The sequence below is a fragment of the Aspergillus nomiae genome, assembly GCF_001204775.2.
Source record: "Aspergillus nomiae NRRL 13137 chromosome Unknown contig00250, whole genome shotgun sequence".
NCBI lineage: Eukaryota > Fungi > Ascomycota > Eurotiomycetes > Eurotiales > Aspergillaceae > Aspergillus > Aspergillus nomiae.
The window spans coordinates 16211-41327 of NW_015378305.1; the positions used below are offsets into that span (position 1 = coordinate 16211).

The following is a 25117-nucleotide window of genomic DNA, read 5'->3' on the forward strand; positions in this document are numbered from 1 at the left end:
TTCTGTGCGCGGTGGACAGGGATCCCTGACCGAACGAGGGTGGTGGATACAACTTTAATATGATCGGAGAAAAGTGAAGGCCGCGATGCGATAAAAATAAATCATAATAAAAAAGGGGTACAGTAGTAGATAAAATCCACGGGTAAAATGGGTGGGCTGTTGCCCTGAGTACATGGATCCATGTATGTATACGAAAGGGAATAAAGGGAAAACTCACAAAGGACAATGTCGGATCGGTGAGGTACGTACCACCCAATCGTCTCGAAATTGACGCTTCTGTATATATTTCCAATCGTTGCTGGAGGATCAATGTATATATTACCCAGTCGAACCAATGACTCGCACAGTCCCTGATGATCTTCTTGGTCTATTCCTGTCGCAAATGAACGATGGGAGACAATCGGAACCCGTCATGTTCATCGTTAATTCTGCCGCCAGGCGGTATCTCAATCCCCGACCGCCTACCGTAGACGGGGTTGCCATGTGGGCCAGCATTACCACGCATGACAATACCGAGATTCAACCTTCTCCGGAGGACAGCCGAGGTCGCCAGAGGTCAAAGCATTACTTACTAGCAACTTCTCCCTCACATGGTCGTCGAACTGCGTATCTTTCCTGCCTTCCTCACTTCTTCCTCTTCCAATTGATTGATTTCATGGTAGAATTACTTCATTGTATTTAACTCGTTCTTCCATCCCTTTTAACACACCATGGCTGATTCTAAGCCCAAACCCCCTTCAATCCCCGAATGGCAACGGCCCTCCGCCACCAACTCCGCCTCCGCATCTTCGCCGAGCTCCGATGAGGCTTCACGATCGGATCTTCTACAACAAGCGACCAAGTTCTTAGAAGATGAGTCCTTGCGCGACGCACCGCTAGACCGCAAGGTATCCTTTTTGGAATCTAAGGGTCTCCGACAAGATGAAATTGACAGTCTGCTGGGTGTGTCGCGAAACTCCGAGGCAACCAGCAGTACGACTGCAACCGAGAGCGATAACAAGACCACCGAGATTAGCACCACGAAGGACACACCAAGCGACGCTGCCTCTTCATCGCCTTCTACTTCGGCATCTCAATCATCCTCTTCCCCTGCCGCCCCCACCATCAGCAATCGGCAATCCTCGTCCGCTCGTGACGTTCCACCGATCATTACTTACCCGGAATTTCTCGTCAACCAGCCCAAACCCCCTCCACTAGTGTCTCTTCGCAGCCTCCTCTACACTGTCTATGGCGCTGCAGGCCTAGGGGCTACTATCTACGGTGCAAGCGAATACCTCGTGAAGCCCATGATCGCCAACCTATCAAGTGCGCGACACGAACTGGCCGAAACAGCCCAGGATAACCTGAAGAAATTGAACGAAAAGCTGGAGCAAAATGTATCAACCATTCCTCCTCAGCTCACGGCTCGTCACACTCAATCTACTGGCTCCAACTCAGATGATGAGACCGAGTCTGTCACATCCGACCCGGCGGAGCTATTCCACCGTGACGTCGCTGTCCAGACCACGGAAGATTTCAGTCTTGAGAACTCATCCTCGTCAGCTGCGAATACCGCAGACGCAGAATCGTTCGACCCCAGTGCAGCTGTGAATACACATGTAAAGCGACTTGAAGTCATCAAGTCGCATCTCCAAGAATTCTCTGAGACTGAGAAGCAGTCGAGTACGAGCGATGATACTGTTCGCACTAGCCTCAACGAGCTAAATCATTACCTCGATGGACTACTATACAGTAAAGCTGGCTATGGCCCGGGGACCGGCTACGGGGTCTATAGTACGCCCGGCTTTGACAGCAGCGGAAACGCGGCTGGCTTGGGTAAAGGCGAGGAAGACGCCATATCCAACTTCAAGGCTGAAATTAGAGGTGTCAAGGGAGCTTTGTTGAGTGCCCGGAACTTCCCTGCTAGCCGGGGACCGAGAATCAGTAGTGGTATCGGCAGATAAAGGGTGGTGAATAATTCTTTGGTTTGAGGTGACAAGTCAGTATCATGTGAACATATATGTTTCTTTTGCTTTTCTTTCTTTGGCTTGGTTACGGAAGAGTGTGTCGGTTTCCAGCAATGACCAGCATGGCGTTAGGAATGATTCTGTGTACAAATGGTATCGAAGATGTCTGCTATACTTCGATTGCAACGTATGCCTTGACGATGGTCCATATTTTACAGTTTGTCACACATAAGAGGTAGATATATTTTTAGTGTATATATATATAACTACACTTCGCATCCTATAAAGTCATACCGAGTAATCAATAACTGTGCTTAAGCTTTGTGATCAGGTATTCAACACCCCAACAGCAGTAGATTCTTTTCGTACAGAATAATCTAGCATGGAATCATTCCAGAATGGCTCTATATCGACGGTTCTCAATTATCCGTAAGGTGTTACGAATATATTACTCTAGTAGGAGTTGCTTTCTCTGACTACCTGTATTCCTGAAATGCCTCGAGAGCAGCTTAACCTGTGAGATAGCAATTTTTGTGAAATGACTGGAAAGGTTTCATACTGATTTCGCTGTAGGTTCCCGAGGCGTCAGGCCGCGCATATCAATAAAGCCGCTTTATATCTCATTGTTTCTATATACGGCCGTCTGCGACGATCTAACTCTTGAGGTCTCACATCAAAGAAGAGGTTTTTCTTTGTTTAACTTCATATAAATCTGTATAAGGCCTTTTGGTCTCTCAAAATAGATAGGTTTAGTGTGCAACTGAACTATCAGATTCAGAAGCTTGTTCACAGTTTGAATTATTCTACATACTCCGTGCTATTTGATGCTTACACATTTATACGGACAACCCGGCTTTTGAAGAGGGCTTTGGCGTTTCTTCTGTCTTTACAGCAGTATGCGAGGGGCTTGAAACGCTTTAAAGTCTGGTACTAACGTTGAAAAATACAAATTTGGTGTAAGATCTACTGCTGGTATTCCGAGGATCATGAATAAACAATAAACATAGTAATAACATTTAGACAAGAAGAACAATTTCTAGACCAATACCTGAGAACATCACACTACTGGTCTTGAAAGTTGACCAACAACTACACGAAACACATAGACCCTTCTTCTCATACGCACAACTCATGAAATTTGCCTCATACACAGGTTATATGCTGTGGCCCTTTATGGGGTAGCCTTGCTCATGCTGATGAGACGCTTCACACCAACCTATTTATCCGGTTAGAACAACTCAAATACAAGACATGCAAATGTATTGGAAAACTTACCATCCACTGACCGCATTCGTCAGTCCTGTTTGTCAGGATATCCACGTGGATAGCACGTGCCGCTTCGTAATCACGCGCCTGGATGGCACGGGCCAAGTCGGCCATGTCAGAAACGGTGTTTGGCTTGAGCAGATCTCCGTTGTTCAGGTGGTCGAACAGAAGGTTCAACCGCCGATCAGCATCTTCAACTTGTTGCTTGAATGATGTAGGCGCACGGCCCTTGATGCGTTGCATATCCGCCGAAAGGATCTCATAGATAGGCTTTGCGTCTTCAGAGATATGGGAACGATCACCAGGTGCTAGACACGTTAGATGGATGACGTGAGGCAATTCAGAGTTACTTACGATACTTAGGAGTCGCAGGGGCCGGAGTCACCTTCTGTTGTGAAGAAGCTGTCCCGGGCCTAGAGGCTGTGGCTGGAGGTGGTCCCTGCTGCATTGGTGGTGGGGGATGCGATGGTGGTGTGCTGGGAGCATACTGGCTCGCCACCGGAGGCTGGGGAGCATATGGTGAGGCAGCTGCCTGTGGAGGTGGAGGAACAGGGCCCCGTGCCTGGAGCTGTGGGTTTGCCGCTTGAGCTGCTGGGCTCGGAGCGTACCGGTTAGTTGGGGGAGGCATAGACGGCGGAGCGTTGTAAGGAGACGGGCCACGTGCAATTGGCGCCGGTGCTCCCATGGTGCCGGGGGTTAGCTGAGGAGGGGATTGAGGCAAGGATGCATAAGGGTTTGGAGGCGGAGTAGGTCCTGGGGGGATAGTAGATGGTGGAGAAGTCACCCGGGGAGGTGGAGCAGTGCCCTTTGGCGGAGGGGGAACCGAGGGTGTCCGCTGAGTAGGTGGAGCTCCGGGTGGTGGAGGTCCCTGAGCGATTGACGGGGACTGGTTCGGGAATGGCGAGCTGATAGGTGCAGCAGCTCCGGCGGGAGTTCCTCTCCGGGGCGTCGGAGCCTTCGCGAAGCCTTCGGGAAGATCGTTCCAAGCAGGTAGGTTGGTAGCTGTAGTGTACGTGGTAACAGTGGCGGGGGATTGATTCGACGCGCGTGGTGGCGGAGGAACCGAACCACCTAGGGGTTTAGCACCATAAGACGGTGCCGGCGTGGGCTGGTATCCTGCGGGAGCATAGCTGCCTCCAGAAACCGGCGCATATGGGTTAGTTGGCTGTGGTGGGGCAGCAGCACCAGGCGGGGCGTAAGGGTTCGAAGCAGGGGCCGGAGGTGCGTATGCATTCGTGGCAGCAGCCGGAGGTGCGTACGGATTGGTAGCAGGGGCCGGGGGCGCATACAAGTTCGAAGCAGGAGCCGCAGGAGCGTATGGGCTCGGAGCTGTGGCTGGCGCAACAGGAGAGAATGTTCTTTGAGGCTGGTAAGCGTTGGTCGTGGGAAGAGGCTTGTTCAGTGGCGTTCCACGACCAGTAGTCGTTTGCTGCGTCTTCTGAGCAGCTGGTTGCCTTGTCGCCAGCTTGATACGATTCCTTGCAACCTCAGCCTCGGGGTGCTTCTCCGGAACGAGGTCCAAATACTTCTGGGCTACTTGTAGTCGTCCGTGAGTAGCGACTACATCAGCATACTCAATGTACTTATCATACAGGTTGCTGAGCTTCCAGTCGGACTCCTTGGTACGCTCAGTGTCCTGGAACTTGGTGACCTGGCGGAAAATTGTCACCTTCTCGATCAGCCCTTGCAAAGCACGAACATGGATCGAGAAGGAGTTGTCATTTGCGGCTGTTTCAAGGGCCTTCTGCTCAGTCTCGCGAAGCTCCTCGATCCAAATCGCGACAACCTTCTCCAGTTTAGAGCCAGCCAGGAAGCAGAACGAAGCATCTTTGCGAAGGCTCTTGTCGTCCGAAGCCCGAATTTGTTCCTCTAACCGGTCACCGAGGGCGTCGCAAAGATCAGCAAATTCCTTTTCTTCAGCAAAGGTGCACAATGCTGCCATAACTTCTTTCCAGTTAGATAGATCTGCGTTGTACACAACATCCCAAAGGTTCTTGCCAACAATGGATGCTAGCAGGCGAACATAGTTCGGGCTCTCTGTCTGTTTGGAGAAGTAGTGCTCCTGCGCCTTTGCGATGCACTTCTGACCCCCACAAATAGCAATCATAAAAGCATCGGACAAACGATCTTCCTTGAGAGCGACATCCAGTGCCTTCTCAAAGTCACCGAGGAGCAACGCCCTCGTGATGCCCTTATCTGCTTCTGTCTCGGAGCCATTAAAGATGTGGAATGGGTTGTTAGTCTTCGCTCCCTTCGACGCAGCCAGGTCTGACAAGAAGTTGTCTGCTTCAGGACTTGCGTCGAACATTGATTGTAGGCGCTTGTGCTTCTTCGCCCCTGGCCCGCGGGATTCTTTAGGAGACTCTCCATTGGTTTCCTCCTTGCCCAAGCCAAGGTTAGCCAGCTTGTCAGCAGCCTCATCGGCAGATTGGTCCTGGAACCCAAGATATTCGGCAAGTCCCTTGCGGGGATTCTCGGAGATCAAAGCCTCGATGACCTTCCAGTCCGCCTTTTCTTCCTCGGTGGCAGCGTTTGCGGCTCTGGTTTCGCAGATGCTTCGAAGATCGCCCTCCTTGAGAGCATTCTCAAAGGTCTCAGTAGACTGCCCAACAGCCTCATCTACTTCGAACGGGGTGATCTTAATCTTGGAGGCACGTTGGCCTTTCTCCACCAAGTTGACAGAAACAACCCTGCCTCCAAAACCGAAAGTGGCGCCACAGGGTCTCTCAAGCCACTTAGGGGCCTTAGGCAAAGAAAAGCTCGAGACCTGCGGCTGGGTCTGTGCCTTCGCAAAGAAGTCCTCCCCATCAAGTGTCTGGTTCTGGTCTGCGATAGCTTGAGCAGATTCGGTGCTGGTGTTCTGAATCGTCTGGACCGCGATCTTGCCATCGAACGAAGCAGTGGCGAAGAAGTTGGGATTATGGGGGTTCCATCGGGTCTGGAAAGTCCAGTTTGTGACGACAGGAAATTCGCCATAGGGGTTACCTGTTTGTGGGTTCCAACAGAGCGTGCGATTATCCTTTCCAGAAGAGAGAAGCAGGTCGGGATCGTGGCTACACCATGAAAGCGATAAGACGCCAGATTCATGTCCTTTAAGGACCTATGGAATGTCAGTCATACCCAAATCCCTTTGTGCTGACGCCAAGATGCCCAAGCTTACCCTTTCTGGAGCATGGGAATTGCGGAGATCCCAAACATAGATCATGGGGTCCGATTCCAATGGTGTCGCCGTAACGAGTTTCGTAGGCTAGATCATGTTAGAAGCCACACTGGTTTCCAGGGTGATGGATTTAAGCATCTCACCTTCTCAGGATCCCAAGCAACGGCGCTGACAGCTTTACGACCCATATTGTTAAGAGTCAAACTCTCCTTCTTCGTTTTGACATCCCAAACAGTGACAAATCCTGCACTGCTACCGGTAACTAAGATATGTGCAACCTTCTTATTCCAATCCAAACACTCAATATCATCCGCACGGGCAGCGGTCCCAAGTCGATATGGGTTTGCGACATTGTTCAAATCGGATATGTAGAGCTATTCCAAGCTATCAGCAATGCATTCCTGCGGGTTCTCAATCCTGACGCAGTCCAGTACCTCTCCTTTTGCACCACCGGTGGCCAACAGATTGGAATGTCTGGGGTTGAATTGAAGGGCCTTGATGGCGCCTGAGTGTTTGGTGGTTCTCGAGATCACGGCGTCGTCACTTTCCGGTAATCAGCCAATGGGACTATATATGAATGACGGTTTCATCTGGAACACACCTCGATCCATTGATCAGCTTATCGGCGTCCCACAGGTCCAGCGACCCGCTCTCCAAAGCTCCAGCTATTACTCCCCGTGTGTTGTCCTCGGATGGGGTCCACGCTAGGTCATTGAAACTATATAACGGCCGTTAGTACATCACACTTGCATCGTGAATTGAGGACGAAGTGATAAGTACCCGGAGTCGGTGTCAAACTTCGCAATCGGCTGCAACTCTTCGCCGGTACTCTGACGGTCCAGGCCCAGGTCCCACAGCTCGAGACATGTTTCATTGGAGAAGTCAACATCGACTGCGCCGGCCCGAGTACCGGTAGCAATCAATGGCGATGCTGCACCGGGAGACCAGGCGAATGTGGCCGTCCGGGGAATCTCCCTCAGACGAACCATGGTGAAATGAAAGGAGCGGAAGTAACGAGAGGTACTATAGATTAGGAGATAACCAGACTATGGAGCGGTCTGGCAGCAACTATCATAAAAGGGGAATCGACGGATTATTAGAACTAAAAGACGAAAAAAGATGTTTCCACACGTAACCTCCCCTCCCTAACGAGACCAGAGGGGTGTATAAAAGTTGCCAAGTAGCAGCGGGATGCGATCGAAACGTCAACTGCACAGTTCCCAATCAACCAAGTGTCCTCCTGGAGGGACCGGGGCGATTGGCGCCTAACCTGTTCGGGCGCTCGCCAAAACACCCGCGGAGGCACGTGATATCAGTTTGCTCGGTCCAGAAAGTCTAGGCAAGGTATCATCCGCCGTGGAGAGCTACGGAAGAGCGTGATATTTGTGACTGGGGCAGAGCCCTCTTACCATTAGCTACAACTCTATGGTGCGGTGACCTCTCTGGCTGTAACACAACCGAGCTTCCGACCAGATATACACCATGAGCGAAGCGGCGCGCTTGAAATCTACCGTCTATGTGGGGGGTCTCGACCAGGCGGTTACTGTGCAGACGCTGGCCGAGGCATTTGTTCCCTTCGGCGACGTTGCTGATATCACGCTCCCAAAGCCCGACGTTCCCAACTCGAATGAGCTCCATCGCGGGTTTGGCTATGTGGAATTTGATGTACCTGAAGATGCCAAAGAAGCGATCGACAACATGGATGGAAGCGAGCTCTACGGGCGTACGATCAAGGTTGCTGCCGCAAAGCCGCAGAAGGACAGCAATGAAGGTCTAGGAAGCAAGACGGCTATCTGGGAACAGGTTTGCAGGGCGATTCACCTTCATTACGGGCAGGTTTCTAATTACGTATGTGCAGGAGGGCTACTTGGCCAAATACGCAGTCGACGAGGAGGATAGGTTGGCGGCAGAGCAGGCTCAAACAGCAGCCAATGATGGTTCTCACGACCCTATGCAAGGATTGGAAGAGCTGGACGTCGCTGGTCCGAAGCCCGAATAAGCTCTAAAGACTCGAATATCATGAGACAGGAAGCCGTACGACAGTAATATTGCAATATTACTCCATCAGAACCCTCCGTTCAAGCGGTACTATATACACGCGCTCCAACCGAGTTTTTTAAAAGTTTCAAATTCTCCCGCGACATCAACTTTCCCGTGAATAATACAGACCGCCGACAAAAATCACACCAAGGATCGCCATCGCAATTGAAATATGGTAATACACTTTAGTGCTCACGGCTCTCAGGGCTGTTGCGGCTAAGACGGAGAGTCTTGTCGGTCATGAGCTTCTTGCCGCTGGAGTAGATAGCAGCTCCAACAGCGACGCTAGAAGAAATTGCGTCAGCATAAGCGCATGTTTAGTCTGGGGAGGTAGCAGCTGGGGGGGATTGATCATGTAATATAGAGTTCAAGGAATCTCAAAACAGTAAACATACCCAAGGACGATACCTAATGGCAGAACGGTTAGACACATTGTGTTCCATGGAGAAAGCTTTAAATCAATGACATACCGAGAGGAATCAACTCTGGGGGGACCCTCTTGAGGGTGCGCAGACGCTGGGAGATAGTGTGAGCTGTAGCTTTCAGTTAGTCTAATTCTATCCCTAGGCAATCCTCCTGTAATCGAGACTCAATTGCAGGTCGTTAGGGTTCCCATACCGCTCTGGGCCTCCTTCTATAGCGATCGTTAGCACACAGGACTCGAAGCCGTTTTTTCCCGGGCCGAAGAACACTAAAATAGACTTACAGGAGTAGGGAAAGCAAAAGGCCGAGAGGCCTGCATCCGCATGACACGAGTGGGGAACATGGTGAAGGTGGACGTTGAGGTGGGAGCAGAGATGGTGGTGGGATGAAGATCAGATGTGGTGACGGAAGCTCACGACGTTTGAAGGGAGGTTTGAGTAGTACTGCCTTAGGCTGGATTCGGGTGTTTAGGAAATCTTGCCGCATGAGTGGCTCGCTAGACCGCCCGCGGTCACTCCCGGATTGACTGCTTCACGGGATCATTCCACCACTCCACTGGCGCAAACCTCACCCCATCTTCCTTCTCCAACTCCCCTCTCACCCACGCCCAACCCACCCCATATACCTCTTTTAAATTTCCTCTAGAGACCTTTCTGTCTCCTAACAGTCAAAATGGGTGCTATTCCTGAGGCCGATCCCGATGAGCCTATGGAGACCAAGCCCTTCAAGTTCGTCACAGGTGAGCTCAATCGCAGCCAATCTTGTGGCTTAGAGCCTCAAATCGGAGTCAATTGCTAACTTAAGTGCAGCTGGTACGTGATCATTAGGTCTATTACCGATTGGATCGCTCGCAATGCCGCCGCAGTCGATGTTTTCATACTGGGTGGAGTCCATATGTGGTGCTGACAACTTCTGATGTAACAGGCTATGATGCTCGCTTCCCCCAGATGAACCAGTACGTAAACCTTAAATGATATACGACTCAATTCCTTCCATGCAATTGCTAATTCCCGTCTTCACCCCAGGACCAAGCACTGCTGGCAAAACTACGTCGACTACCACAAGTGCGTCACCGCCAAGGGCGAGGATTTCCGTCCATGCCGTCAGGTATGTCACCTCTCTTCCGTATCCCCGACGTGGGACCGAAAGAAAACAAATATTGCACGTAAAGATAGATGGGCTAACCACTGATCCAGTTCTACCACGCTTTCCGCTCCCTGTGCCCCAAGGCGTGGACTGACCGCTGGGACACCCAACGCGGTATGTAAATTTCTTTTCCTCATGGTCCAAATTGCCCATCAGCGACTAATCTTACTCCAACAGAGGCTGGAAACTTCCCCGTCCGCCTGGACCACTAGACGAGTAACAAGTCATTGTTGATTGATTTTCCAAGCATTTTTTGTGTCAACATGTACTCTACCTGATCAAAACGGGAATACAAATCCGTCCCTTGGACTGGCTCGGGAGAAAGATATATATAGATCCGCCGTAGCTGAAAATCCATTGTGCCCCTATTCTGGTCTATCTCTTGTCCTTCGCATATGTAGAAGAATGTACGATTCGCCTTATGGTACCAGCAATTAGCGCCTCTCATTCCAACCAATACTAGTAGAGATATCGGTAAGCGGAATATGCAAGAACGGTTGAGCTAATAGCCCCGAATGACAACCCAATAGAGTTTATTCTTCTATGTAATATCCAAAGCAACAAATCATTCTATCTATTCCAACTCAAAATATAGCCAACATATAGCCAACAAAAACCAGTGCTGCAACCGCGAAGTCACTTTCGGCACTGAGACAGTCTATGATAGATAAGCAAATTGCTGAAGCAAAGGACCGATACCCGGTATATTTCAACCGGGATCTCCCAATGCAAGGGTATCTCGGTGCAGCCAAAGGACAGCACACGTAGAAATCGAGGGGCCAAAGAGGCCAACCAAATCACACAGAGGCGTGAGGGAAAAAAAACAAAAGAAGCACACACAGAAAAGGTATGTACACCAGATAAAACGAACTTTTTTGCCACCCAATGCTTTCGCCAAAAAACCATATACAGAAAAATTAGAGAAGGATAAAACTAGTTTATCGCAAGATCGAGCAAATCAGGAATATATAAAAAGAGATGGAGGAAAGAAAGAAAAAAGGTCTATCTATGCTGTGTGCTTCTCCTCGGAGACGCCCTTCAGCAGACGATAGAGCTTCTTGTGCTCTTCCAGGAAGATGAATGTAGCGATGGTATGGGGACCCAGGCGGATGAAGCTAGGAACCCAGCCGCGGAAGGCCCAGGCGAAGCCTTCCTTGCGGGTGATGTCTCGTAGGAGACCCACGATGTTGTGGCCGTGGCTCTCGGCCGGGGAAGCGCTCATCACACGGGTCTTAATCACGTCCACGGGGCTGCAGACGGTTGTCGCGACGAAACCAGCCATGAAGGACGCAGTGAAATGAGTGCCCAGGTTATCAGACATGCCGAACCTGTCGATGCAGAGACGCTTAAAGGTGTCGTATGAGGCCAATTGCGATGCGGTCATCAGCACGGCACGAGTCGAGTTGGGCCAAACGCCACGGAACAGACTTGCGGGACCTTCATGGCGGGTCATCTGGACCAGTCCGTGGAAGGCATGTCTGTAGTTACGGCGTTGCTCTATGGGGAGAGCTGCGTCGGACTGCATGCGCACGTTCATAACGTCGGCCGGGTTTCCTGCGATACCGCCAAGGAAGCCGGATGTACAGGCCATTCCGACCAGGGTGAGGGTGCTAGTGGGAGCATCGGGCGATGTGAAGCGCGATTTCAGCTCTTCATATATACCGAAGCGAGTGGTGGAATACGTTATCTGTCGCAAGAGCGCGGCCGAAAGCTACATGGTTGTTGCACTGTAAGCAAGAGGTCTCTCTCTCTCTCTCTCTCTCTCTATCTTTTCCTCCCGTTTCCCCTGGGACCCACACGGATTGAACGTACCCCTCTATATATACCCAAAATTCCATCACTCTTAATCACATGGCCAAAAGTGCCCAGCATGGTGGTTGGCGCTCCGGGCCCACGTGTTTGCAAGCGAACCTATTTTTTTCATCGATTAGCGTCACCGTGACGCGAGAGAAAAAAGGACATGGGCAGAAAACGCATAACACAGCCGATAAGGTCCAGGAATAATTTACCTTTACTATAGAATTAGTGTTAGTTAAATTCAGTTCTAAAAACCATATTTTAATAAAGAAAGTAGCCATATGTTGAGGGCTTACCAAGATCCAAAGGGTGCGTCACAGTGGCCGCAAAACATGATGCAGAGCCACCAAACCAGAACGGATAATGCACCTTTTTCACGGGAACAGCAGCCCGGGGAGGCTGCGACATCTCCAACTTTGCGCTGCTTGCCATCCTGGTGGACAAGATGTGAACAATCCAGCTGGGGGAAGGGAAGCGGAGAGCGTATCGGACTAAGCGATTTCGAAAAGTAGGAGACCAGTTTGTACGGAGTACAAAGTACCTAAATGTCTTAGACTGGAAATTCTAAAATGCGTCGGAGCCTTGATCTATCTCCGAGCCCGCAGTGGCCTTCGGCAGCATAACCGGCGCCGGAGGCAATCAGCCAATCATGTACTCGGTTTTGGCCGGGCAAACGGTAAACCCTCGGTAATACAGTGGAAGGAAGGCAGGGATATCCGCGGGCTCATTCTTCGCGAAGAAGGCGTCTTGGAACGTTTGTCTACTTCAACATGATCGGTTCTTGATGTACTGCCGAGGGGCTTCATTCCAAGGCTTCATGTAGGATGACATCACTTCTCCTGCATTAGTTGATGACAGTGTACTGAGTATACTGTGTAGTGTCTGCTAAGTAATGGTAAACGTGATCGCAAGGATGTATTTTAGATCACATTGCCAGACAGAAGCAGCTTAGTTAGGCCATGTGGTGCCCTGGAGGACATGTGGAGTCAACGAAGCATCTCGAATACTTCGATTAAGTCTAAATTAAGCTCTGTTTTGACAACAAAGTGTTCTAGATGAGAGTATAGTATTGACAAGTCTTATCTCTCCATTTACCTCACTCAAGCCAGGGATCTCCATTTGCCAACATAGTTCTGTATCGAAGAATAAGATACCCCGTACATACACATCCTATTTGTTAGCAGACAAAGCTTTGGTAAGAGAGCATTCGAGCAAGTCAATTTCCTTCCACGTCTTTTGGACTTGTGAAAGTAACGTAGGCCCGATGGTATTTATTAATCAAACATGCCAATCGGAACAACTTCAGAGAAGACCAAGGACTCGTGTAGGCACGGCTGCGGAAGAGGTACTTGACTATTTCTTAGTAGCTTCAAGCACTATGGCTGCGATTTGAACTGTTTCATTCATTTTGAGTCTCTATATTGTAATTTAGTATGACATGCTCATACAAGCCCTTGAGGATACAAAGCCAATATAACATTCAACAACTCGACGCAAAGCTGCCATCGACTCATATAAGCACGGTATAATCCCATTCGCGCCGCTGTTCCCTAACCTAAAACTCCGACCAGATGCTTTGAAGTAGCAATTATTGAATATGAAGGCATGCTTTTCCTGTTAATTCTTGTCTTCCCGGTTTTTCACTTTTGTGCCCCTACCATCAATAGCTTGGGTACACGTTAATCTCTCAAAGAAAAGAGAAATCAATTAAAAGCCATACCCACCACCTCCATATGGAGTTGCACCATACGGAGTTGCTGCGCTTGCTCCCCAAGCACTTGCACCGCCATTAGCGTAAGCAGTGAAGCCTCCATCAATGCCCTCTGGTGGCTCATATGCATCTGGACTGCGTACACCCATCATATCTTCATCCTCCCCACCCATAACACCATTGCGGTCGCCGTCACCAGTGCCAGACAGTGCCGAAATAACAGATGCAAGCTTGCGTTGTAAGACAGTGATCCCTTGCTGGATGATCATATCCGGCTCAAGAACGCCGACGCTCTCGACATCGATATAGAAATTGTTGGGTTGCGCATCGTAATCGAAGGGTTGGTCCGGGGGAGCAGCGTGTTCCCATGCAGCATTGTGAGAGACAGGCCTGCTTCTGTCAGTACTAGAAAAGCACTTTCCCCAGAGACTTTCTGAGAATAAAGTGGTGATGCGACTTACCATTCTTTAATAGGATCTTCTTCGTACCAATAATCCACATGTTTGAGGTTATTGTGTGGATCATATTCGAAACCAACTGCTGCGGTGGGCATCCACTTGGCGTGTTCTTTGGCAATGCCCTTCTTGGCGATACATGTCATTTTAAGCTCTTGCCCACGTCGCAATTTACAGATCAGGGGTCCATTGCCTTCTGGATCAGTGATAACCGGATTCCCGACCCATTCATTCGCCCGCTCGCCACTGACCACCAAATCCCGCGCATACACGCGCATAATGTCGTCGCCGGTGCAGCGCGCATGTAAAGTGAGCGTCACGCTGCACCGCGCGCAGTGGTCCTCGCACTCGCAGTCGCGAGTGTACTCACGTCCTGGTCACAGTTCTTGGAATTCAGAGGGATGAGACCCAGTCGGTGGGCAAGAAACTCGTCCGGAAGCACGGAGGTGTTCTTCTCGACTTCAACTAGATCGATAGCAATAGTGGGGACTTCAGCAAGCATAGTTCGGCGGAGAGAGTTGGCGAAGGCGAGATCGACGGAGCTGAGTTTGAAATCGACTCGGTAGGGTTCGGCCTACAGTTCTGTTAATACCTGAGGGCTCGTGGTGGCGCTTCTCTTCAGAATTTAACTTGGTGTCCGAGATTTTCTTGACCATACCTCTCGCACTGTGACCTGGGGCCCTGTAGGCTCGATGTCCATTTCATAATCCATGTTGGCGACGAAGCAGCGGTGCGGGCTGCCAACTTCAGATCGGAAACGGTAGCTTTTAATAATTTGTTTATAACACAGTTTAAGTTTGTAAAGAAAGTGGCTATAACAAACGATGTCTTGGCCGGTCAAAGATGAAAGGAAAGCGATAGGGAGCTGGGTTTGAAGAAGAGCGTAAGTCGCGAGCGTTGAGTTCGGCTCCAAACTGAAGTTCCGCGCTTTCCCTGTTTGGGTATCTACAGATTTACTTAGTATTGACGACCTCATTCACAATACAAACTATTGGTAAACACATGACGCAGATAACCAATAATTCTGAAAAAAAATTATATTATCTGGTATCTATGTCTATTCCTTCACCTGATGGATATCTATATGCTAACTGATACGAATGAGATTACTCATATGTCTACGTGTTCAATAAGAATATTTTTGCTGGTTAATCTCACAATCATGAGTCGCTTGGAGAATAGTCTTTTTTTTGTGGGGTTTTCTTCTCTTCTTGACTCCTATTTCTGCATGAGTGAAAAGCCATATCATCAACAAAGGCACAAGCAGACCCATGTCACCAGTAGGCCAGTTGCCCTAACCGCATAGGCGGCGTCGCAAAGAGCTGTAAGTAGATGGTTAAACCATGTCAGAGTCAAAAGCAAACTTTGGTATCCAGATGACCAAATATCCTCTCCGCGAGTAGGATTCGATAGAATGATGATGTTCAAGCGACATCAGTTACAACTTTTCGTCCGTCCACGCTAGCGCTGTCCATGCGCTTCTAACTCTCTATTCGACGGATCGTCATGATATCTATAGTGGTGAGTGTGTGAATCCGATGCCATGCGCATACCGTCCCAAGTCGCCAAGTGGGTATGTCAAGCAAGGCATGTAATGACAACTCGAACTCCAGCAGAGCACCGCCAGCCATTACAAAAAGGGATGTTCAGACAAAAGAAGGCAAGCAAGAAGGTAAACCGGTGTAGAAAGATTTTGTCAGGGAGAAAGGAAAGAATCACGTCAAGTCGTAACGGGAAGACCAAGAGATCGCAGGTGATCTTCCACAGGCTCCTCGCCTATCCAGCTCCGGGACCGGAATATCAGGCAAGGGAAGGCAGTCGCTACCGTTTCATGGAGCTGCGATTCAATGCCTCTAAGAGCTCTGGGCGGCTCGCAAGAGCAGCTGCGGCTTGCGCATATGAGACCCATTGACGTTTTCGTTTATGCATTTCTGGCCATTGCGCTTCCTCACGGTCAACGGTGACCTCGAAGAATTGGTAAGTTGCCTTGGGTGCATGCGACGTCAATAGAGTAGAGGGGCGCATGTCAGGGATCAACCCCAAATCTCTAAGCACTGTGCAGATTATGCCACCCTCTTCCCAGGCCTCTCTGCAAGCGGCTTGTTGGGCAGTTTCTTCATCGGTTTCCCATCCACCTTTGGGAAGTACCCAGCCACCTCGTCCCGCAGATTGAATCATAAGCACCTGTGACTTATCGGTCGACAAGGGGACCACACCGGCCACAAGACGTTCGCCTTTCGATCCGTATCCTATTATTGATATACAGGTTAGCAATGGTATGCGCGACATAGCCGACGATAGCAGAGCGGGAATGGGAAAACGACGCGCGTAGTTCGAACGGGACATGGAGAGGGGCACAATTGGGCCCATATATCTCCAGGGACAAGCACTCACGTTGGTTTTTCCGTCCTGTGCGGGACTCCATTGACCGAGTTTGATCCACCATCTTGGATCAAGAAACAGAGAAAATAGGTCAAACAATAAGAACCCTCTACGCCACCTGGGCCAGATAGGCTATAGATAGAGGGATTGGATGAATCGGTGATGGGCAGCGCGAGCTGCAGTCCACGCGACAAGGAACCAAAAGAGTGTAGGGTTTGCGGAAAGTAAAAGAGAAGGTTGTCAATGACACAATAACGAGGCGAAGTATATGGGGTTAGAAGTCCGGAGATGAACTTTTTTAAACTTCAAACGACGGATATTCTGAGCCAAAAAGAAGAACCAGAACTGGTGAAAGAGAGCTGGTTCAGGACCCGTCGACCCTAATTTTTTTTCTACCCCCGGAACTTGGGAAAGCGAGGCGGTCGAGAAAAAAAAAGTAGGGAAATTTTTTGGAGGGGAAGGATTGGAAAAAAGCTTCAGGAACTAGGTATCCCCGTTCACTCCCGCAGCGGACGGGAACCTCGAAGGAGATGTGAAGGTACAAGAAGACATGGTAATCAGAAGGGCAGCATAGAAATAAGAGAAAAAGGATAGAGGGACAGGAAATGGGAGGAACGGAGGGGGAGGCGAGAGAACGGGGAATCAGAGACAGCTTAGGTTGGGGAGTATAATGGGCGGCGCGGTCCGGCAGGACGAGTCGCTCTCTCTCGCCCGGAGCGGACTTTGCTGGGCGGTACTTACGGGTACGTACGGTACCCTGATTCGGCCTCAATGGGTAACAGATTGGTCCGCATTTGTGTGTGCGGTGGGCATGCTTGGTATTACCGAGACAATACTGGCCACCGGTATGCCTCCCCTTAATCCCGTCTCCAGTTATCTTGAATGTATTATAATAATTTATTTTGAGTCTTAGTTCTGGAAAGTCCACCCCCCAGTCTTTTCTTTTATTATTATAATATTCCTTTCTTTTGTTTTAATTTAGTAGATTTCTAGTTCTTACTCCTTTTTTTTTAATTTAAAAAAAACAAATATCTCTCTTAGATGGTCCAACTCCTTCCTTATTTTTACCAATACTTTCCCCAGTCAACTTGTAGGTATTGTATGGTTGTATGGAATGTAGCAAACGTGTGGAGTTGGCCGAATGATTGTACCCAAGGATCTTGAAAGAGACAAACCGACAGGTGAGGTAAGTATGTTTCCATTTCCATAGTAATGACTCCTGAGTCTTCCGATGCATTGCGGACCTCGTCGGTTCCACAGTAACCTCTTGGTCACCCAAGGGACCACACAAATGGGAAAGCGAACTCGGGAGTACCGCCGTGCTGGTGAAATGATCACTCACACACTTGCTACTCAGACCCTGTCAGGAACTCGGCTCTTTCCAGTGCCTGTTGTTACGAACAGGCTTCTATGTATGCATGCACATGCAATACGAAAAGCGCCACATAAGAGCTCCCTCAGATCTGGCGCAAATGGATTAATAAAAAAGATCCTTCACCATGTAGAGAGGGACTGGATTAAGTTCTGTCCGTCTCCATCGGACTTAGCCCTTTGTCTGACGAAGTAAACGACGATGGCCGCCACAAGCGCGCCGCATTCGTTGCGCTGATGTTCTCGGGCGTAAGTAGTATACTACGCATGTACGTACTTAGCTTAATACCTAGATAGTAAAAATTCGGGTCAAAACTGGGTGTAGAATGGAACTATAACTTCCTTTAAATTAACCTTTTATGGCTTGCTCTCTTCTAGCCAAAAAAGAAAAGGAAAAAGGGCAAAAAAAAGCACATTCAACCTCGCATTTTGGTACCAGTGATTAGTTGGCCACTAGTCACACACTGCAAACAAAAATAACTAATCACCATGAGTTTCCCAGAATTAGGATCGATCCACATGGTTAACCAACTTTGTACAGCGAATGGGTACTGTATACACTTATGTGATAATCGGGACAAATAGTTGTGTAATCAAAGTATTAGATTTCCTTGTGGAACGAGGTGATAGAATAACCAGCAGCAGGCCGAGTTCCCACGATCCCCTCGGGACCTCGTTGCACGGACGCGTCCTTTGCAACCTGTGTCCATGGGTCAAGATTACCCTCTTCTTCTTGGGTAGTAACAGAGTGTGCATCGCCCTTTTGTGGATGCTAGCATATCCCCACATTGCATGCAACAGACTCGAGGAGCGAGTTATCGTACACATATAATTTTTTTCATACGTGCCCATAGAGAGATGCATCAGCATATCAATTTTCAAGATTCTTTGGGAGGCGTAAGTAGGTATGATTGTGGCCTTCTCTATTTTGTTTTATTTCAATCTAATTTCTTCCTTTTTACGGTGCTGGTTACTGGGCACTCCCATTCCCCTTGTCATCCAGACAAGCCTTGGGGTTATTGGGTACCATCCAGCGTGCCTGCATACATTATTAGTCTTCAAAACCAGCATCACAGAATGATTGATCCAACTAAATGCGGGGCTCCAACAACGATTATTCAGTCCATGCCGCTCTCTCTTTTTACTTTCATTATGTTTGAAGACACGAAACAGGCAAAAGGAAAAAAGAAAAAATCTACCTTTCAGACGTCAAAGTTAAACCCAGATCAGAGCTCGCCTCGCCTCATTAAATCTATTACTGGCGATGATGTAGGTGTACATATGTCCTGTTCTTATGTCCTCTGTGAACCTATAGGGGATTTGTAGATCATAGCCGGGGGTAAGGAGGGGGAGGGTTACTTAAGATAGTGCGGACTAAAACTACGAAGGATTTCGGACTACCAAAGAAGGGATGCCTATCGTATTCAAGGGCGACTCGGTCAGATTGGGAAGGATGATGGTGGCGATTAAATAGTGAAGTGACAACACAGCAAATACACAGTAGTTATTGAGTTAGTGCGGATCTTTTGTGTCGATACTTGACGTTTGGGATACTTCGACATGTGATGTCATGGTCACTTCTGAAATAGTAAATTGGATTGAATGAAACCACTTGAAACCGAATGATGGATCAGCCGAGACAAGGTTCAATGGATTGTCGCAGCACAACATTCCAACGGCCATCAATAATAAGGATTGACCGTTGGGACACTTGGCCAACTTCCCATTTCAGAGCCAGGGACACCCAATGACATGATCCTATCGTATTGTATGTATCGTACCGGGAAGTTTCATTACCAACGTCTCTCTCTGTGTGTACTGTACCTAGTATATCCTGGATGATGTATGTATATACATCCATCCATCCATCCGTAGGTAGGTATCAGGTCATAGCGATCTGTACCTGGTTGAAAATGGCAAAGCAAGCCAGCTAGTCTATGACTAACAATGGCAATTCCAGATTGGTGGTGCCACTCAGGCTAGGGGGTTTGCATCTACCTAGGTAGTAATCATCCTGTTGTAAGATCTCCAGGATCTTTTCGCGTTTTCTAGGCTCTGGTACTGTACAAACATACTGTACGGGGTACGTCCCCATCCTACTAGGCACTGTACAGTACTTCCTAGGTAGTCCAATATCGGAAAGATGCGAGCGTTGATAGATCAAGAGAAATCAATGGATATTATATGGATATTGACATGAGTACATGATAATTGAATAAAATGGACCCCTTCAAGGCTACCCAACACAGAGTTTCCTAGCGAACAAGGATGATGCGAAATGCATTGAGGCAACATGAGCTTTGCACGCTTGGATCCTCTTCTAGAAGCATCACGAACGTCATTTGCAGCGCTTGGCAGCTGCTCCTGGTGATCTACTGCGGTTTTAGCACCGAATGATTCTGCTTGTTCTGTATATCTCACTTTTCTGAGCTATCCCAAACCTTGAACTCAGAAGGAACATCTATGACAGGAGAGGGACGGTGTGTTTGTTTCCCTTGATGCTGGCCGAAGTGGTATTACCGTACGTGTGTTCCTTTTGTATCCAAAGAAAGGCATACAAGCTGATAAACCGATAACCCATCTTCTTTAACCGCAAGCTTAAACATCCCTCTGTTATTCTTCGACGCTGAACTCCATTTGCAGATAGATTAAAACCTCGTCTGGTTCGGGTTTAATTTCCCTTGCGTTTCCTCCAAAAGACACGAAGCTTTTTCTTGCTGATTTTCCCACCCCTCATTTTTTTTACCCTTGGGTTTCCGCCTTGAGCGCCGACGATAATAACCGCACTACATCCACCACTGCTAATTGAAACTATGGGATCCATCATCGACGCCGAACAAGCCAGGAAATTGTCGCTTTTCCGACCTCTTGGTAAGCAGCCAGTCAGACGATATTCCCTTTCCCCGTGCAATCATTATTGGTCCTCATCCATCCTTCTTGAACCCGGGGCCCAAACCGATATTCTGTGCCCCTCAACGACGCTTTTACTGCCCCTCTTCCGCGGCGATAGTTTCTTGGCCATCGCCAATACGGCCCATCGTGATCCTTTGATCATGTCCCTCATTAGTGCCCTTCCTTACAACTAATGCATACCTGTACTCCCTTTCTTTTATCGCCGCGGTCGTTGGATCGATCAGTGACTGTCCGCCATGACTAACGAACATGAGAACCCCACAATCCAATGCTGATCCCAACATACAGGTTACCAGCGCAACTCATGTGGCTACTGTAAATCCGACAATGGAAGTGAGTCTATCTGGCACATGTCCCTTCCCTCCCTCTCACAATGGATGGTCCTGCAGCCATCCAGTCCATCTAAGGCCCTTCTAATATGTATCCACTGCAGGCGCCTCGTACTATACTAGCTCTGTATCAGTACGCCCCGGCCATTATGAGGAGCTCGTCAACCGTGGGTGGAGACGGTATGTATCTATCACTCGCTTGATGAGTCGGTACGTGGCATGCGGTCGCTAATTCCTACTCCAGATCAGGGACGCTATACTACAAGCAGAACCTGCAGAGATCATGTTGTCCGCACTATACGATGAGGTATGTACAAGGCAACCAAAAGTAACCCACATTGGCTGTGGTCCACTAATTTATTGATTAGGCTTGAGGCAACGGCCTTCAAGTCAAGGAAGGACCAACGCAAAGCGATCAATCGCTGGAATAAGTTCGTATTGGGACCGGAATACATCCGAAGGGCAGCTTACCTGTGCCCTAAAACCCGGGAGTAAGTCCATTGACTATGATCCGAACGTGAGACCGGGGTTAACCTCAAATAATTTCAGAGAAAAGAGACACCGGAAATGCAATTTCGACCTACTCACTGCTGTTCACGAGGCTGAGTACAGCAATGTGAAGAGGCCCATTGATCCCAAGACCAAGAAATACTTGGAACCTGCTCATCGATTTGAGGTCAACTTAGAAGGGGATTCTGTATCTCAGGCAAAGTAAGTGTAGCCCAACTCCTCACCATATTACTCTTGTTAATTACCCAAGATACGAGCTCTTCCTCAAATACCAGACCAAGGTCCACAAGGAGGACGTCTCCACGTGGCAGCAGAAGGACTTCAAACGGTTCCTCTGTTCGGGCCTGAAGCGTTCCCCGGCTGATCCCAAGTCTACTGAGAAGAAATTAGGGTCATGGCACCAGTGCTACCGCCTGGATGGGAAGCTCATAGCTGTTGCGGTCTTGGACCTGATGCCCAGTGGCGTGAGCTCTGTATATATCTTGTGAGTTTTGCTTACTCCAGAGCCATTCGAGCAATGACTGACGGCCGAAGCTATGATCCTGACTACGAACAATGGGAGTTCGGGAAACTCAGCGCCCTAAGGGAGATTGCCCTCTCGATTGAAGATAGTTACCAGTATTACTACATGGGTAAGATATTCCCAGCCTCTATTTACGACCTATGGAACAGATAATCACTGATAACCCTACACAGGCTATTATATCCACTCCTGCCAGAAAATGCGTTACAAGGGATCCTTCAAGCCGCAGTATATCCTCGGTAAGAACACCATCAATTTTCAACAAAGTAACATATTGACATATACAGACCCCGAAAGCTACACATGGGATCCCCTTGATGGCGAGCTGGCAAAGAAGCTAGACGAACGTCCATACGTATCACTCTCGCGAGACCGCTGTCGTCCCGCCGAAGGCACATCAGAGTCCACCGGGACAGAGGCCGACGCCGAAATCAACGACGATGAGGTATCTCTCTTCGACCTGCACATGCCCGGTGTCCTGTCTCTGAAAGAAGTGAAGGCCTTGGATCTGGACCACTGGCTGCTCCTCGTCCATGGTAGTTTTGTGCATATGAATGTAAGTACATTTCTCAGTGAGTGGATATCCTCTGTTGGCCTCATATTGACATGTACTGCCACAGGACCTTGTGGGATGGGAGACGATGCCTATGGATAATCCCCAGTCTGTTAAAGGGATTATTGCTGAGCTTGCCGCGGTGTTGGGTCCGGAAATTGTCAAGCAGAGTGCTGTCGTACTGTTCGACTAATAGCGCCTTTAGATATTACTTTTACCTATGCATATAGAAAGGATCACATGAGAAAGATGTGTGCAAGTAAATAAGTAATTCAACCTATATATGGCATAAATGTGTATCTAAATTATTGCAGGGGAAGCAAACCAACTCCGTATGTGTCATGATCACAATATCCTCCAAAACGCCCCGCCAATGATTCAATAAAGCACAAGAGGTAGAAAAACCATCAATGCATCCCAGATAACAACATAGAAACCCATGCAAGTATACAAAGACGGGAAAACAAGCCAAATGCACACGCTAAAGCACATCCTAAACGTATCCACAAATTGCTAAAACGACCACGTATCAAATCCCATGCATTTAACACATCAATTCAACAGGAGGTCGAGACGTCTTCGGCGGAGCCTTCCGTATCGGCATCTCAATGGGGCTCATATCCATTTCCAAGTCATCCACCATGATGGTCGTATCCTCGACCATAACAGCAGGCAGATTGGGACTTCCGCCATGCTCCTCAGGGTGGTAGATAAGGGTGCTGCTTCTGCTGCGCTGTCCGGACATAGAGACGGGCCAGCTCCCCGTGCGCTTATCAGAGGTCATGGACATCGGGGTACCGGGTTCACAGGTCTGGTTGATAACCTCGTGGACACTAGATTGCTCGGTCTTCAACTTGGCCAGGGCGCTGGCAAGATCGCTGGCGTGCACCTCCTTGTTCGGGGGTTCCTCGTTGCGCATGACCCATCCGTGCGGGGGGCTGGGTGGCGGGCTGATGAAAAAGAGCTTGTCGGCATGGGGGGCCTCCAGGAGCTTTGGGCGGCGGGATTCCTCTTCGTCCAGGATTGGGGTGGGTTCACCGAAGTAGACCTTCGGGCGAACGTTGTGCTCAAGGAGTTGGCCGTCGAGGAGTTTCCGGACCCCGAGAGCGTCTTCTTCAGTGTAGAAGGAACAGATGAGGCGGCGGAGAGAGGGGAGCGGAGAGAATGAGTTCAGGGGCGCGATGGATTCGAGTTGTGCGCGGAGAGTGGCAAGGGAGGCGGGTTGGAAGAGGAGGATATTGCTGAGTTCGGTTATGATGAGGGTGTTTGTTGGCTTGGCTGGTTGAGACATTGTTGGAAGATTAGAGAGATCGAGCGTGAGGGCTGGTCGTGATGCTGAAGATGACCGAGAGGCCCTGTTGACGCTGAAGGAGGGAGGGGCGGAGATTGACTCCGGAGAAGTGGTAAGTCCAGGCATTATGTATTTCGATATTTGACTTGAGATTTGAGAGAGACCCGGGGGTGTCTTTGAAGTAGAGAGGAAGGGAAGAGGTGAGAAAGGGAGAGTTGATGGTGGCGGGGGGACAATCAATGATTATTATTGATAAGTCACGAGATAAGGCAAGACCGCTTTCAACTCTTGAGAGTTTCACTAAGTTTCAACGAGAACAATCAGGACTTGTTCTTTGATATATGATCACCTCGGCGGTTTTCTGTTTTCAATGTGGTTCTGCTGGATTCTATTCAATGTAAAGGACGATTCCGGTCCCAACTTATATACCGGAAAGGCCCAATAGCAGCATTCCAAAATGCAGTTGTGCTGCGCCCCCTTGAGACGCACGGTCGGGATCCTACCAAACACTGCCCCAAGACCAAAACCAGTAGCGATTACGACTTGTCCGCTGGCTTGGTTCCTGACGATCCATCCGTTTTTGCTCGAATTGTTTTTTTTTTCCTTGCCTGTTTTTGAATCCTTGCCACGGCTCCGCTGTGGCTGGAGAGACAAATTAACGATGCTCTTTGCCACAAGCACTGCCGAATTCAGACCGTCGCCATCAATTCTAGAATATGCTTTATGCTTTTTGATGAATGACAATCATAATTCCTTCCCGGCGATTGCGTGGGGAGGCTGATCAGTTGCTAATGGTTCTGAAATCACCGGCTGATGCTGTCATCAGCAGCAATTGTTGGCTTGACGGACTGTATGTCCCAGGTATGACAAGGCACTATAGTGCTATTGGACACATACAAGCCCCCCAATCCTTCCAACAATTAGAACTCGGCACAAAGGTCTGTCTACCCGTGCCAGTGCCATTCCGTGGATCGGTCCCGGAAAAGGGGGACCACTCCGCAGATTCTTGGTCTCCATCGCAGCTCCGCCCCCCGGTGGAGGTCCGGATTGCCTCATCCTCCGCGTGGTTGTCCACGCAGTACAGTATCGATGATGCTGTCCAGACTCCAGCACGCAGCGGACGGTGGGGATTTGCGGGTTTCCACTCTAGGCAGTCGAAATCTAAGTTGGCTGACAGCGTGCACTACCCATGCACTCCGCTCTAAGCCCCGACGCGGATGATCACTGTACTGCTCGGATATGAGCAACCGTCTCACCTTGCAGGAGCCATAGCCATACTTTGGCTCCATGCCAAGTTTCAA

The 25117-nt window shown here is 49.2% G+C and overlaps 10 protein-coding genes across 10 annotated transcripts; 4 read left to right on the top strand and 6 right to left on the bottom strand.

Annotated features, from left to right (window-relative positions):
* Positions 1-710: 710 nt before the first annotated feature.
* ANOM_007510 (peroxisomal membrane anchor protein) lies at positions 711-1943 on the top strand (the record flags this gene model as incomplete). The annotated part of the gene is made up of 1 exon (XM_015552766.1): positions 711-1943. One exon carries the CDS (start codon positions 711-713, stop codon positions 1941-1943), a length of 1233 nt encoding a protein of 410 aa, XP_015404650.1.
* A 1136-nt stretch (positions 1944-3079) lies between these two features.
* On the bottom strand, positions 3080-7399 carry sec31 (putative protein transport protein (SEC31)). The gene is made up of 8 exons (XM_015552767.1): positions 7153-7399; positions 6974-7090; positions 6807-6915; positions 6516-6746; positions 6373-6459; positions 3567-6312; positions 3222-3520; positions 3080-3162 (listed from the first exon to the last, which is right to left on the bottom strand). Exons 1-8 carry the CDS (start codon positions 7359-7361, stop codon positions 3118-3120), a joined length of 3843 nt encoding a protein of 1280 aa, XP_015404651.1. The 5' UTR covers positions 7362-7399; the 3' UTR covers positions 3080-3117.
* Positions 7400-7799: 400 nt separating this feature from the next.
* On the top strand, positions 7800-8371 carry ANOM_007512 (RNA-binding protein; the record flags this gene model as incomplete). The annotated part of the gene is made up of 2 exons (XM_015552768.1): positions 7800-8175; positions 8231-8371. Exons 1-2 carry the CDS (start codon positions 7855-7857, stop codon positions 8369-8371), a joined length of 462 nt encoding a protein of 153 aa, XP_015404652.1. The 5' UTR covers positions 7800-7854.
* Positions 8372-8597: 226 nt separating this feature from the next.
* Positions 8598-9178, bottom strand: ANOM_007513 (uncharacterized protein; the record flags this gene model as incomplete). The annotated part of the gene is made up of 5 exons (XM_015552769.1): positions 8598-8697; positions 8808-8820; positions 8883-8945; positions 9031-9046; positions 9119-9178. 5 exons carry the CDS (start codon positions 9176-9178, stop codon positions 8598-8600), a joined length of 252 nt encoding a protein of 83 aa, XP_015404653.1.
* A 250-nt stretch (positions 9179-9428) lies between these two features.
* On the top strand, positions 9429-10357 carry ANOM_007514 (cytochrome c oxidase subunit VIb). The gene is made up of 5 exons (XM_015552770.1): positions 9429-9574; positions 9760-9790; positions 9861-9942; positions 10032-10095; positions 10159-10357. Exons 1-5 carry the CDS (start codon positions 9508-9510, stop codon positions 10191-10193), a joined length of 279 nt encoding a protein of 92 aa, XP_015404654.1. The 5' UTR covers positions 9429-9507; the 3' UTR covers positions 10194-10357.
* Positions 10358-10987: 630 nt separating this feature from the next.
* ANOM_007515 (putative mitochondrial dicarboxylate carrier) lies at positions 10988-12210 on the bottom strand (the record flags this gene model as incomplete). Its single annotated transcript, XM_015552771.1, has 4 exons — positions 10988-11692; positions 11794-11892; positions 11962-11990; positions 12075-12210. The coding sequence occupies 4 exons, from the start codon at positions 12208-12210 to the stop codon at positions 10988-10990; spliced, it is 969 nt and encodes a 322-aa protein (XP_015404655.1).
* A 1034-nt stretch (positions 12211-13244) lies between these two features.
* Positions 13245-14656, bottom strand: ANOM_007516 (DNA-directed RNA polymerase II core subunit RPB3; the record flags this gene model as incomplete). Its single annotated transcript, XM_015552772.1, has 4 exons — positions 13245-13879; positions 13951-14291; positions 14315-14518; positions 14603-14656. 4 exons carry the CDS (start codon positions 14654-14656, stop codon positions 13486-13488), a joined length of 993 nt encoding a protein of 330 aa, XP_015404656.1. The 3' UTR covers positions 13245-13485.
* Positions 14657-15765: 1109 nt separating this feature from the next.
* Positions 15766-16390, bottom strand: ANOM_007517 (NUDIX hydrolase; the record flags this gene model as incomplete). The annotated part of the gene is made up of 2 exons (XM_015552773.1): positions 15766-16193; positions 16339-16390. The coding sequence occupies 2 exons, from the start codon at positions 16388-16390 to the stop codon at positions 15766-15768; spliced, it is 480 nt and encodes a 159-aa protein (XP_015404657.1).
* A 4089-nt stretch (positions 16391-20479) lies between these two features.
* ANOM_007518 (arginyltransferase) lies at positions 20480-22781 on the top strand (the record flags this gene model as incomplete). The annotated part of the gene is made up of 11 exons (XM_015552774.1): positions 20480-20568; positions 20899-20943; positions 21044-21119; positions 21184-21246; positions 21308-21430; positions 21489-21650; positions 21700-21933; positions 21984-22081; positions 22146-22211; positions 22260-22528; positions 22593-22781. Coding segments are annotated over 11 exons (1335 nt in total), but the record flags the coding sequence as incomplete, so codon positions are not given.
* A 288-nt stretch (positions 22782-23069) lies between these two features.
* cbpA (putative calcineurin binding protein) lies at positions 23070-23942 on the bottom strand (the record flags this gene model as incomplete). Its single annotated transcript, XM_015552775.1, has 1 exon — positions 23070-23942. One exon carries the CDS (start codon positions 23940-23942, stop codon positions 23070-23072), a length of 873 nt encoding a protein of 290 aa, XP_015404649.1.
* Between the last annotated feature and the right edge of the window lie 1175 nt (positions 23943-25117).